Here is a 15,173-nt window from a genome sequence, read left to right on the forward strand (position 1 = left end):
ATGTTTGTCTTTGTTTTGTACATATGTTTTCATTTCTCTTGGGAAAATATCTAGGTCAGTTTTGTTGATAATATTGTTCAGGTCTCCTTTGCCAATTTTCTGTACTTGTTCTATCAGTTGAGAGAGGGGTATTGAAATCTCTGCATATATCTGTGGGACTACTTTTTTTAAGCCAACTTTATTGAGATATAATTTACATAACATACAGTTTATCCATTTAAAGTGTACAATGCAGTGTTTTTTAGTATATTCACAGAGTTGTGCAGACATCACCATAATTAGTTTTAGAACACGTCCATCACTACAAAAAGAAACCTAGTGCCCATTAGCAGTCCTCCCTTTCACCCCACCCTCCCAGCCCTATACAACTACTAATCTGTCTTTTGTCTCTATAGATTTGCCTGTTCTGGAGATTTCATAGAAGTGGAATACAATATGTGGTCTTTGTGAATGGTTTCTTTCACTAGGCGTATTGTTTTCAAGTTTCATTCGTGTTTTAGCCTGTATCAGTATTTCATTCCTTTTTATGCCCAAATAATATTCCACTGTTTGAAAAATGTGGAATATACCACATTTTATCCATTCATCAGTTGATGGACATTTAGGTTTTCTCCACTTTTTAGAATTTATGAATAATGCTGCTTTAAATATTTGTGTACAAGTTTTTGTGTGAACATATGGTTTCATTTCTCCTGGGTATACATCTAGGAATGGAATTGTTGGGTCGTATGGTAACTTTACATTTAACCTTTGTGAGAAACTATCAGACTGTTTGCTGAAGTAACTACATCATTTTACATTCCCATTAAGTTTATTTTGTTTTGTAATTCTATCAGTTTTTGCTTCTTTTATTTTGAAGGTCTATTATTAAGTTCATAAACCTTTAGGATTATTTTGTCTTCTTAGTGAATTAACAGTTTATCATTATGAAATGACCTTCTTTATTCCTTGTCATATTTTTTGCTCTGAAATCTACTGTCTGATATTAGTACTTCAACTTTCTTTTGGTTAGTGGTAGTATGGTAGCTCTTTTATTTGTAATTTGTTTATATTCTCATATTTAAATTAGGTTTCTTATGGGCAGCATGTGGTTTGGGGTCTTGCTTTTATCCAATTTGAGTCTCTATTTCCCTGTAATGTGATTATTGATATGGTTCCTTTAAATCTACCATCTTATTGTTTTTCTCTTTGACTCATCTGTTCTTCATCCCCTTTTTCTCCCATCTTTTTGATTAATTTTTTTTATAATTTATCTTCTTTGTTGGCTTATTAGCCATAAATATTTGTTATTTCACTGTTTGCTTTAGGGCTTATAGTATACATATTTAGCTTTTTATAGGGATTTATTAAGTAATAATTCTGATGCATATATTTGTATTACATAATGCTAATGCATAATTTTAAGTAAGGTATATATGTTCAGAAAGTGTCATCACCAGTATGGCATAATTTTTTTTTTAATATTCCCTTTAAAGTATAATGTTTTTCTTTTGTTTTTCAAATATTTGACCTGTAAATGTTTTGAATTTTGGTGCTCAAATGAAATTCACACTTTATTATTAATAACAATAACTATTATTTATACAACTTCACAGTTTGTCATACACAGCAGTTTGGTAAAAAGGTCTCATGGATTATTGTATCATTTTATGGAATATAAAATAGTCTTTTGCTTTTAAGAAATTTCCGAGTCATACAACTGGACCCCAAGTTTTGTAATTCTAGATCAATGCTATTTTTATATATACTATTTATGATTAGAACATAAAGAAATAATTACTTAACTTTCCAGTCAACTGATGATTCTTCTTTTTGTTTGTTTTTAACTTTATAGTCTATGGCAGAAGTTCTTGCTAAAAAGGAAGAGCTAGCAGATCGTCTAGAAAAGGCCAATGAAGAAGCCATTGCTAGTGCTATTGCTGAAGAGGAACAGTTAACTAGAGAAATTGAAGCTGAAGAAAACAATGATATCAGTATTGAAACTGACAATGACAGTGATTTTTCTGTGAGCTTTTAGAATTTTTATTCTCTGGGTGATTGAGACTTATACGATAAACAATAGCAAGTCTTTTTTTAAGCACTTTACCATTACTAAGTGTTTTTATATATAATGCAATTGACACGTTGGAAGTTGTTTTCTCATTTTATAAATCAAGAAAATGAGTCTCAGAGTAAGCAAATACGCAGCATTTCTCAGATTATAATTGTATAGATTGAAGAAGAATCGAAGATATATTTTTCCTTCTGCTAATAAAAAGCGAATGATACATTGCCTTGCTATCACTAGGCGCTCAGGATATATATGTTGATGAGGGATTTCTTAAAGAATAAAAGTAATCATGAATGTTTGCAATGTCTTCCTATTAAATTTTAATGCCCAACAAATACTTTTTAGCTCTTCTGATGTGTGCTCTAAATATGTCAGAATTTATGTAGTAATAGTTTAAACCCAATAGTTTTCTTTTAAAATTACTTGGTTTGTCTCTGCTGTTAATGGCAGGTAGGTTAGTCTTCCTCTTAAAATGTATAGGCTGTGGTATTTTTAACTTGGTAATTATTGTGACTGTAAGAAGTATGTAACTTTTTTCTGGTTTTGGACTGTTTGCTAAATGAAATATATGAGCAATAGGTAGGAAAATTTCATATATAGTTCATTTTATAAGGTTATAATTGGTTCAAATATTTGTTACTCAATTTTTCTTATTACATTTTAGGCCAGCATGGGCAGTGGAAGTGTATCTTTCTGTGGTATGTCTATGGATTGGAACGATGTCCTTGCAGATTATGAAGGTATTACATGTTTGTATGTTTGTGTGTGTGTGTTGTATGTATAGGTAGAGGGGTATAAAATAGATTATGGGGTTTTTCTGTAAAATAAATAAGAGTGGGATGCCTTTTAAAAGTCTGTTGTCAAATGTTCATTTTATAGAATTATGTGGTTAAACAATAGCAGTTTTCTTTTTTCTGAAAACAGCTCGTGAATCTTGGCGCCAAAATACATCCTGGGGGGATATTGTAGAGGAGGAACCTGCTAGACCTCCAGGACATGGAATTCACATGCATGAAAAACTTTCCTCACCATCTCGTAAAAGGTCTGGCCTTTGAAATTTAATTTGAAATGTTTCACAGGAAGGGAGCTAGATGTTCTTGACTATTAAATGGAGTTACTACATACTATTTTAAGGTACATTATTCAACACATTTCCAGATTCTTTGAAAAGTGACAATGTTTCTGTGAAATTTTAGGCCAAAATTAGTTTTGTATATTTTTTATATTTATTTTAAGAACTTTGAAGACTAAAGAAGATATTATTGACTTTATCATGTAAACATTTGTGTCTCTTGTCCATTTATTTGTATTAATAGAACAATTGCAGAATCTAAGAAGAAACATGAAGAAAAACAAATGAAAGCACAGCAGCTAAGGGAAAAGTTACGCGAAGAGAAAACATTAAAGCTTCAGAAATTGTTAGAAAGGGTGAGTTTTAATTTTTAGGGAAGTATGATTGCCTTAAATTGATGGGCTTATTTTCAACTTGACTTCTTCTAGTTTGAGAGAAGCTAAAAGAACAATAAAAATAAATTTACTAGGAAACAAAAGCATTTCTATCTACTGAGTTACAGAAAGCTACCTGTTAAAGAAAGAAAACAGAATTTGTCATTCCTAAAAAAGCTGGTAGATTGATGTTTTGCTGAGTTCGCATGGATTATTAAAGCTGCGCTTTGTCTTTTGCCATTTTCAGTGGGGGTTTCCTTGGGGAGTCTTGTGCAAAGTGTTCAATGAATTGGTAGGACAGTTTTGAGCTTGAGATGATCAGATTTGAATAAGTGGGGCACTAATTAGATTTATGGAAGAGATTCTTGGAGTATTTAGAGCAGTGTAACTTCCGGTCAGTGTAGTGGAAAGAACATGGGCTCTGGAGATGGCCAATCAGGTGAAATCCTGGTTTGAACCACATAATAGGATATGATGCCCTGGGCAAATTACTTAACAATACTGCCTTTTAATTTCTTTATCCATAAAATGACAATTATCATTGTTAACCAGTTGTGATGATGAAAGTGGCAAGTAAGTAAAACAATAGCATGTTGCTCGGGTGGCTGTTGCTCAGTATATGGTCGTTCTTATTGTTAGTTACACATAGCAGACATGAGTATTGTATTAGTTATGTGTGCTGTATAACAAAGGACCTCAAGACTTAGCAGCTTAAAACAACACACATTTTCACTTAAAACAACTGCTCACAGTTTCTTGGGCATGGAAACCACCAGGAGTGGCTTGTGTTGTTATTTCTTTGTTCAGAGTCTCTCCTGAGGTTGCAGTCAAGCTGTTGTCTGGGGCAGCAGTCATTTGGAGCGAAAGGATCCACTTCCAAACTCTCATATGGTTATTGGCAGGCCTGGATTCCTCTTTAGCAGTTGGCTATGGACCTCAGTATCTTGCCATGTGGGTCTTTCCATAGCCTGATGTTCTTACAACATGGCTGCTACTTTTCCCACAGAGTAATCTGAGAGAAGACGAGAAAGAGAGAGAGTGAACAAGTGAGCTGCCAAAATGGAAGCTGCACTGTCTTTTATAACCTAATCTCGGAAGTGATATACCATCACTTTTGCTGAATTGTATTGGTCATGATCCTGATACAGTGTTGGAGGGAAATACACAAGCAAAGGTCTGATTACCAGGTGGCTGGGATCATTTGGAGCCATCTTGGAGTCTGTGTACTAACAGACTCCATCTTGGAGTCTGTATACCTAACACAGCATGACAGAAGATAGGTAACCATTATAGTATAGGTGAACTCCTTTGTTACCTTCTGGTCCTAGAAAGGAGGACTAATATGCCTAGGTTAAAAATATTTGCATTACTTGTGTTTGTTTTAAAATTGGGAAAAATAATTGGACCAAATAATTTGAATGTAAAAATGAGGTGTCATAAGATTCTCCTTAGTACAGTAGAAAAGTTGGCTGGGAAAGGAAGAAAATCTGTAATTTTTCTCTTCACCTGAATCTCAAGAATTTAATTATTTTAATCAAGATTTTAATCATTTAGATTGAATAGATCAAATATGAAAAACAGTCTCCATGTCATGGGGTTCTATAAGAGTTAATATATTATTTCATTTTAAGCTTTAGAAAAATGTTCTAACACAATTATAATTTCCCTTCTTAGTGTGTTTTTAATACAAATAAAATTATATACTTTATTTTCTCACTATGTAATATAATCTCCAGATACTCATGCAAACAAAATAGTAAATTCTTGAAATTGTACAAGACGTTAGAGGTTCTCTGGTTTAATTCTCCCATCAATGTAGGTATCCCTTCAATTAATTTAAATGATAAATCCCACCTTCAATTTATATAATGAGTTACTGTTTCAACAGTATTCTATACATATATGGTCTCATCTGATCACCACAATTCTTCTGTGAGGCACACAGAGTTGAACAGATCCTGAACCCCATTTAAAAAAAAATTATTTTATTTATTTATTTTTGGCTGCCTTGGGTCTTCGTTGCAGTGCGCGGGCTTCCCACTGCGATGTCTTCTCTTGTTGTGGAGCACAGGCTCCAGGCATGTGGGCTTCAGTAGTTGTGGCGTGCGGGCTCAGTAGTTGTGGCTCTTGGGCTCTAGAGCACAGGCTCAGTAGTTGTGGTGCACGGGCTTAGTTGCTCCGCGGCATGTGGGATTTTCCCAGACCAGGAATCGAACCCATGTCTCATGCATTGGCAGGCAGATTCTTAGCCACTGCACCACAAGGGAAGTCCCCCTGAACCCCATTTTATAGATGTGAAAACTGAATCTAGGAGAGGCTAAGGGCTGTTTCCAATGTCACATGACCAATAATTTGCAGAGCTAGTTACCAATATCACATGACCAATAATTTGCAGAGCTAGAGCTTTAAGGACCTGTTCCTAGCTCCTAATCCAGTACTGTTTCTGCATCATACTTTTTTAGGTGGTTAAATACATTATTATTTAGCTAAAATTCAACTGAAATGTTAGTTTTCTTCCCATTCATGTTGAGCCAACATTGATTTTTCTATAATTTATTCTTATTGGTGCAGGTTCTGATTTCTTGGAGCACAGGACAAGTCTTTTACTTCTCCTATTTGATATTGTTTTAAGGAAGTAAAGGGAGCTAACGTAATTATCCTTCTACAGTCAAAACTCTGTTCCTTCAGAGAATGTTTCTTATGCAAATATTTATTTTTCAGACTTCTCACCTTTTTTTCAATTTCTAGGATAAAATTATCTGTCTTGAATTTGGGTTATAGAGCCATTAATGTTTATAAGGATAAGACATATACACTATTTTCATTTTTAAGTGTGCTCATAGCACAGTATAATAATAACAGCAAATATTTCTCTTGACTAATGTCTAATGTACTATTCTAAGAGTTTACATATATTCACTCACTCTTGAAAACCTATGAGTTAGGTACTACTATTCTCTTTATAGATAAGGAAACTGAGACATAGGCTAAAAAACTTGCCCAGTTTATATATCGAGCAAGTGACCATGGTAGATTATGAACTCATCAGTCTGGCTCCATAGGCTGTGTTCATAATCATTAGTCATGATCCTTTAGGTCTTTCCACGTTCTTGACTTTATAATTCCTAAGCTGTTTATCTGTTTGCACTTCTTGCCAAGTGACTGTGTATGCTGAAATTAATGATGTGATAATTCATTGCATATAGGAGAAAGATGTCCGGAAGTGGAAAGAAGAGTTACTAGACCAACGACGTAGGATGATGGAAGAGAAATTACTTCATGCTGAATTTAAACGAGAGGTGCAGTTACAAGCAATTGTTAAAAAAGCACAAGAGGAAGAAGCTAAGGTATAACTTAGGTGCTTTGAACGTTGAATTAGTTACTTGAGAACTTTTTCCGTTGTTACACGAGAAGCTAATGTTTATCAAATGTTTATCCTGTGCCAGAATAACAGTATTTTTACATGCTCACTTGTTACTTATTATGTGCAATATCTTATTCTTACCAATAATCCTATGAGATATGTATTACTTTTTACAGGTTTAATGAAGTATAATTCACAGACAATAAATAACACATATGTGAAGCATCAATTTGTTAAGTTTTGACATATATATTCCTGAAACCATCAGTACAATGAAAATAATAAACAATTCCATCACCCTCAAAAGTTTCTTTATACCTCTTTGTAATTCATTCCTTCCTCCAACTCTGTTACCACGCAATTGCTGATCTGCTTTTTGTCACTATGGATGTTAGCATTTTCCAGAATTTTATATGAATGGAATCATAGAGTATGTACTCTTTCTTCTGGCATCTTTCATTCAGCATAGTTGTTTTGAATTTTATCCATGCTGTTGTGTATCATTTCCTTTTCATTGCTGAGAAGTATACCATTGTGTAGAAATACCATAGTTTGTTAATCCAGTCACTTGTTGATGGACATTTGTTTTCATTCCAGTTTTTGGCTGTTATAGATATAGCTGCTGTGTAAATTCATATACAAGTCTTTGTGCAGATGTGTGCTTTCATTTTCTCTGGTAAATACCTGAGATTGGCAGAGTCTTATGATAGGTTTAACTTTTAAAGAAACACTTTATATACTCTTACCAACAGTGGATGAGAGTTCTAGTTAGCCACATTCTCACCAACACTTGACATGGTTACATACTATAATTCTAACCATTCCATATTAGTCTTTATGTATAGTGTCTGATGGTTTTAATTTGCTTTTTGAACATCTTTTCATGTGTGTACTTCCTATCTGTAGCTCTTATTTGGTACAGTGTTTGTTCAAATATCTTTGTTCATTTTTTAAAGTTAGGTTGTTTGGTTATTAGTCAAACAGTTCTCTTTTTCAGCTTTTTTGAGATATAATTGACAAATAAAATAGATATTTACATGGTGATTTGATATACATATACATTGTGAAAGGATTTTCCTCATCCAGTTAATTAACATATCCATCACCTCACATATTTATCTTTTGTGTGTGTGTGTGTGTGCGTGTGTGTGTGTGAACATTTAAGTTCTACCCTCTTAGCGTATTTCAGTTATATCAATACAATACAGTGTTATCGACTTTAGTTACCATGTTATACATTAGATGCTTAGGTTTCATTCATCTTATAATTAAAAGTTTGTCCCCTTTTACCAATCTCTCCCTGTTTCTATCTGCCTCCCCCCGGCCTGTGGCAACTACTTTTCTGTTCACTCTTTCTTTGCGTGTTTTGAATTGAAGTATAGTTGATTTATAATATTGTGTTAGTTTCAGGTGTACAGCATAGTGATTCAGTATTTTTACAGATTATACTCCATTAAAAGTTATTACATGATAATAGCTGTACTTCCATGTAATAGCAATATATCCTTATTGCTTATCTCTTTTATACATAGTAGTTTGTATGTCTTAATTCTGTACCCCGAATTTGCCCCTCCCTTCTCCCCTCTTCCCTTTGGTTACTACTGGTTTGTTTGTTTTCTATATCTCTGAGTCTGTTTCTGTTTTGCATATATATTCACTTGTATTATTTTTTAGATTCCAATTATAAGTGATATACAGTTTTTGTCTTTCTCTGTCTGACTTACTTCACTAAGCATAACGTTCTCTAGATCCATCCATGTTGCTGCAAATGGCAGAATTTTGTTCTTTTTTATGGTTGAGTAATAGTCCATTGTATATATATATCACATCTATTTTATCCATTCATCTGCTGATGGGCATTTCAGTTGGTTCCATATCTGGACAGAAAATCAGTAAGGCAATGATGGTCTTAAATGATGCAATAGACTAGTTGGACTTAATAGATATCTATAGGACATTATATTCAAAAACAGCAAAATAAACATTCTTTTCCCATGTACATGGAATGTTCTCCAGGATAGATCACATACTAGACCACAAAACAAGTCTCAACAAATTTAAGAGGATAGAAATTATGTCAAGCATTTTTTCCAACCACAATGGTATGAAACTAGAAATCAACTACAGAAAGAAAAATCTGTTTTGATGAGTTTCACTTTTTCTTTTATATTCCAAATATAAGTGATACAATGCAGTATTTATCTTTCTGTCTCTGGCTTATTTCACTTAGCATAATACCCTCCAGTTTCATCCATGTTGTGGCAAATAGCAGGATTTCTTAGAGGACTTTGTATATTTTAGATATTAATATCTATGTTTTGCAAATATTTTCTCTCGGTCTGCAGATTGCCTTTTCATTTTCTTAAAAGTGTCTTTTGAAGTTTTAAAAATTGGAGAGGTCCCATATATTGACTTTTTTTTTATATACTTTATGTTTTTCTGTTCCCTATTTAAAAAATCTTTACATGAACTTAAGGTCACTAAAATTTTCTCTTAAGTTTTCTCTAGAAATTTTAAATTTTATGATGAGGTCTATGTTCCATTTTAAGTTAAGTTTTTTATATGGTGTGAGGTAGGGCTGAGGTTCATTTTTTTCATATGGTTATATAATGTTTCAGTATCAGTTGTTAAAGAGACTATCTTTTGTATAATAAATTGCCTTAGACCCTTGTTGAAAAGCAATTGGCTATATATGTGTGTGTCTATTTCTGATTTTCTATTCTGTTACATTTATCTTTATAAATAACACTTTATCTTCATTATTGTACCTTTATAATAAGTCATGAAATCAAGAAGTATAAATCCTTAAGTTTTATTTTCTTCTAAAACTATTTTTGCTCTTTTAGATTCTTTGCATTTCCATGTAATTTATAGGATCAGCTTGTGAATTTCTACTCCTCCCCCCCAAAAGAGTCCTGCCTGTATTTTGATTAGAATTGCATTGAATATATAGATTAATCTGGGGGAGACGTATCATCCTAATGATATTGAGTATTCTGAACCATATATCTGATGGCATATATCTCCATTTATTTTGGTTTGTATATATTTTATGAAATTTATCTGCAGTTCATATTTTTAATGCTGTTGTCAATAGTATCTTGTTTTAAATTTGTTTCTAATTGTTTGCTGCTAACTTATAGAAACACATTTGATTTTAGTGTGTTACCTTATATCCTACAACCCTGCTAAACCTACTAGTTCTAGTTTTATTTCTTTTTTTCCTGTATGTTTTTCATTTTTTAATCTCCCTTTATTGCATTAACCAGTACTAGCACAATGTTGATTAGTGATGAGAACCAATATCATTGCCTTGCTCCTAATTTTAGGAAGAAAGCGCTCAGTCTTTCACCATTAAGTGTGATATTAGCTGTAGATCTTTCATAGATGTTCTTTATCAGATTGAGGAACTTCCTTTCTATTCTTAGTTACTAAAATTTTTACCATGGACTTTGAATTTGGTTACCTGCTTTTTCTGCATTTATTGAAATGATATTATGTGTTTTTTTAAGATCTTAAAATGGTGGATTTCAGTATTTGATTGTCAGATGCCAAAGTAACTGTGCAATTCTGGGATAAACCTCACATGGTCATGAAATAATATCAGTTTTATATTTTGGTGTGCTTCATTTGCTAAAATTTTAAGAATTTTTGCATCAATGTTTGTGAGGGATTTTGATCTTTTTTTTTCTTTTCTTATAATGTCTTTGTCTGCTTTTGGTAACAGAATATGCTGGCCTCCTAAAGTGACTTGGGAAGGGTTCCATCCTCTTCAGTTTTCTAAAGTAGTTTATGTGGAACTGGTACCATTTCCTCCTTAAACTTTTTTGTGGAATTTACCAATGAAGCTGTCTGGGCCTGGGGTTTTCTTTGTGGTTGAGTTTTTTTGCTAAAAATTCCATTTTTTTATATACATAGGGCTATTCATATTATCTCTTTCTCTTGTGTAATTTGTGTCTTTCTAGGAATCTGTCCATTTCCTTAATGACTAACAATATTGAGCATCTATTTATGTGCTTATTGGCTATTTGTATATCTTCCTTAGAAAAAAGTCTATTCAGAGTCCATTGCTCATTTTTTTTAATTGGGCTGTTTGTCTTTTTGTTGTTCAGCTGTAAGAGTTCTTTGTATATTCTCAATACTAGTCCTTTATCAGATACATAATTTGCAGATATTTTCTCACACTGTGTAGGTTATCTTTTCACTTTGTTGATAATGTTCTTTGCACAAAAGTTTTTAATGTTGATGAAGTCCAATTTATCTATCTTTTGTTTTTTTTTTTTGTACTTTTTGTGCTAAGAAATTATTGCCAAATTCAAAATCATGAAGATTTACCTCCATGTTTTCTTCTAAGAGTTTTATGGTTTTAGCTTTTATATTTAGGTCATAGATACATTTTGAATTAATTTTTATATACAGAATGAGGTAAGGGGGTCTGCCTTTATTCTTTTGCAGGTGGATATCATTTGTCCAAGCACTGCTTCTTGAAGACACTATTCTTTCCCCAGTGAATGGTCTTGGCACACTTGCTGGAAATCAATTAGCCATAGGTGTACAGGTTTATTTCTCTTCTCTCAGTTCTATTCCACTGGTCTATACGTCTATCCTTATGCTGGTATCACACTGTTTTGATTACTGTAGCACTTTAGTAAGCTTTGAAATCAGGAACTATACTCCTCCAATTTCATTCTTTTTCAATGTTGTCTTAGCTCTTTGGGGTAACTTGCAGTTAGGATGAGGATAAGCTTTCCATTTCCATAAAAAAGTCCATTGGAGTTTTGTTAGGATTGCATTGAATTTTTACAGTGCTTTGGGGAGTATTGCCATCTTAATATTAGATCTTCCAATCCATGAACACAGGATATCTTTCCAGTTAATTAAATCTTCCTTAATTTCTTTATGGAGTGTTTTCTAATTTTCAGCACACAAGCCTTTCACCTTCTTATTTAAATTAATTCCTAAGTATTGATTGTACTCTTTTGGAGGTGAGTGTAAATGGAATTGTTTTCTTAATTTCATTTTCAGATTGTTTATTTCTAGTGTATAGAAATACAATTGATTTTTATATATTTATCTTAACTCCTGCAACCTTGCTTGAACTTGCTCATTAATTGTAATAGCTTTTTAGTGGATTCCTTAAGATTTTCTATATTCAAGATCATACCATCTGCAACTAGAGATAGTTTTACTTCTTCTTTACCAAATCTGTATGGCTTTGATTTTTGTTGTTATTGTTGTTGCTTATTGCTCAGGATACAATCTGCAATACAATACTGAATAGAAGTGGTAAGAGCGGACATCCTTGTCTTGTTCCTGATCTTTGGAGTGGGGGGCATTTAGTCTTTCATCATCAAGTATGATGTTAGGTATGGGGTTTTCATAGATACACTTCAAAGATTGAGGAAGTTCCTTTTTACTCCTAGTTTGTTGAGTGTTTTTATCATGAAGGAGTATTAGATTTTGTCAAATCCTTTTTCTCCATCTATTGCAAGAATAATGTGGTTTTGTCCTTTGTTCTTTTGATATTTGCTGTGTTACATTAATTGAATTTCATATATTTTATATATTTGTCTAATTTTTTAGTTTAAGGTGGGAGGGTGCATCTGGACCCTATCACTCCATCATAGCTGGAAGTGGAAATTCTGAACTATGTATTATTTTTATATTTTAGAGGAGCAGTCTGAAGGCAGATTGTTGATGGTCATATAGCCAGAATTAAAATCCTGATGTTTGTGGTTCCAAAGCCTATGCTTTTACCACTGTTCTTATTATTGGTTTAGTATTTTCATTTTGTGTTCTTTTTTTTATATGATTTGTATGAATTTTGATCTGTCTAATTGCCTAATATATTTACTTTCATTATAATCTCATTAAACCAAAGTGGCTCCTATAAACATATTAACCCAAGCTATAGTTTAAATAATCTCCATCAAGATAAGTGGTTGACTGCTGGTTGTTTTTACATAAAGATATCAGCTACCATTTGCAGTTTTAAAAATTCTTAGTCAGGTTCACTGAGTTAAGAGTCTGTACTAAGATTTTTGCTAATATGAAATTCTGCTTTAAAACCCTGCTACCAACTGCTGCCCTATTGGTTCTCTTAATTTTCATTGCTTTCTCTTAGATAATCTCTGAAACCCTCTTTTGAAATGTATTATATCTACAAAGAAAATAAAAATAGACAATCTAGGTTTTTCTTGTTCTCTCATTCATTTAAATATTTTATGAGTGAATTGTTCTTAGTATAATTACATAAATATCTTAAAAGTTTGTGTGAAACATTGCCAATTACTTTCATCCCCAGACATTTTAATCTATGAGACAAAACCTCCTCCTACCTTTGGATTTATCACATGCCAATATTTCCCAGTCTTGCCTGATTATAACAGTAATATGAGTTGTTAAAAAGAGAGTTTTCCAAGCTTTGCAGGGTTTTTTCAGTAATGCTAGAGTGGCCCCTGAGGAGCTTTATTTTTTTATAAGCCCCCCAGGTGATTTTTATGATCAGGAAATTTGGTTCCACATATATCAAACAGTTGCTCCTTCTTCAGAAGTAATTTTTCATCATTATAGTGAGGACTGAAGTCTCTGGAGTTAGATAAATTTGGATTCAGGTCCTGACTCTACCATGTAGTACCTGAATGGTCTTGGGTGTTATTTTAGCCTCTCAGCCTATTTGTTGATCTGTAAAATAGGAATAATCTTACCTACATCTCAAAGAATTGCTGAAAGGATTACATTAGGTTGTGCATATTGTGAAGCAGTTAATGCCGTCCTTGGTATGCTGTAAATACTCTGTAAAATATTAGAATTTCATAGAATGCCACATCCTATTTGTGTTCCACTTCCTAACTTTTCCTTAAGTCCCTAATGCATTTCTATTGTTTTATTACTAATCCAGAAGTTCTAATAATCCAGTGATTTAAAATATACTTAAGTTCCACTAGAACTTAAGAATATGTCCTTGAGACATACCAAATATATTTATTTCAGTCCTGTGTAAGATATAATTTTTTCCATATATACTTTTTTGTGAGTTCTTGGCATAAATTAACAGTCATTTCAAATGTCTTAGTTCTTTTTTGGATACACAGATGATTGAAAATAAGTCATCTACTATTTAGTTGATAGTGATTATTATTACAGGCAGAGATATTTAGCACCCGATTTTATCATTTATTTAATAGTATAAAAATGGCTTTTATTTTCAGTTTCTTAATGGTCTCATTGATAGTTTTTCAGATGCAACGTGTCTACTCATAATTACAGGGTTTTGGGGGGTTTTTTGAGGAAAAGACATCTTTTTCCTTATTTATGGCAGTAGCCTTTTCCTTGTGCTGTGTCCTCTTGCCTGCTTTTAAAATTTGCTTCATCAGTTATCTTCTTGTGCCTGCTCCTTTGCTTTCTTCCTCTAGACTGACTACTTCCACCTGTTCTATAGATTACCTATTCTTTTCTTTTGGAAATCACTAGATGCCTAGAAAGAGCTGTCTGTGCTCATTTCCACTACCTCATCACTCCTGTCTTCTTGAATTCCTTATGACACCATTTTTCCTCTGTGCTATACTGTACTTTCCTTTCAGAATGTTACTCTGTTATCACTATGTTTAAAAGCCTTTTCTGGATCTGTTCATTATCAACACTGTTATGTATTTTTTTCTGGAATACTTTCTTCTGTGCTACCTTGGTTTTCCTTCTGCTTTCCTAACCAATGCTTTACTATCTTCCCTTTTTCTTTTGCTGCTTAATGTTACTGCCTTCAGTCCACTTCACTTATTCCTTTCCTTGAATATCACAATCATTCTCATTGCTTCATATATCCTCTCTGTAGTGACTCCTAGGTCTGCATTTTAACCCCACCCTCTCAGTGAAGCTCTAGACTCAATTACCTATTGCTTGATGATTGTATCCAGTGAAACTCATCAGCTTACCATCCCTATATCCCAAATCATTTGCCTTTCCTGAAATTCATATTTCAGATGAATGGTATCACTAGTCTCCCATTAATCTAGACTTGGAAAGCTTGTGATCATTTATCAATATTTGCAGTTGTTATTCTTGCCTTTTGTCCCTACTCCCTTCAAATTAATCTTTCTTAAGGGCATTATTGTATTACCTCCCAACTTAAAAACCTTCAGGGACTTTCTCTTGTCTTTAAGTCTTTGTATAAATGCATTACTCTAGCTTTCTTTAGTTCTGTTTTATATGTAGAATAGTGGCCATATTGTTATAAAAATGGTTTATTCTCATTTTAAAGAATTCGAGCAATATGTAGCAAAGAAAACTCAAAATCCCACCCTCGGAAATAGCTAC

At 33.0% G+C, this 15,173-nt stretch overlaps 1 protein-coding gene across 9 annotated transcripts in view; it reads left to right on the forward strand.

Moving 5' to 3' along the window:
- The window catches only part of SCAPER (S-phase cyclin A associated protein in the ER), a 496,989-nt gene that overhangs the window by 175,840 nt on the left and 305,976 nt on the right, over positions 1-15,173 (forward strand). For 7 of the 9 annotated variants that reach the window (XM_082617344.1, XM_082617352.1, XM_082617349.1 and 4 more), the window contains 5 exons: positions 1,835-2,005; positions 2,715-2,790; positions 2,954-3,092; positions 3,367-3,478; positions 6,703-6,843. In XM_082617344.1, the coding sequence (XP_082473470.1) occupies positions 1,835-2,005; positions 2,715-2,790; positions 2,954-3,092; positions 3,367-3,478; positions 6,703-6,843 (639 nt within the window). The remainder of the gene's footprint in view (positions 1-1,834; positions 2,006-2,714; positions 2,791-2,953; positions 3,093-3,366; positions 3,479-6,702; positions 6,844-15,173) is intronic. The other 2 variants (XM_082617347.1, XM_082617348.1) reach the window with 1 other exon arrangement.

This window comes from Mesoplodon mirus (genome assembly GCF_964341445.2).
Source record: "Mesoplodon mirus genome assembly, chromosome: 4".
Taxonomy (NCBI): domain Eukaryota; kingdom Metazoa; phylum Chordata; class Mammalia; order Artiodactyla; family Ziphiidae; genus Mesoplodon; species Mesoplodon mirus.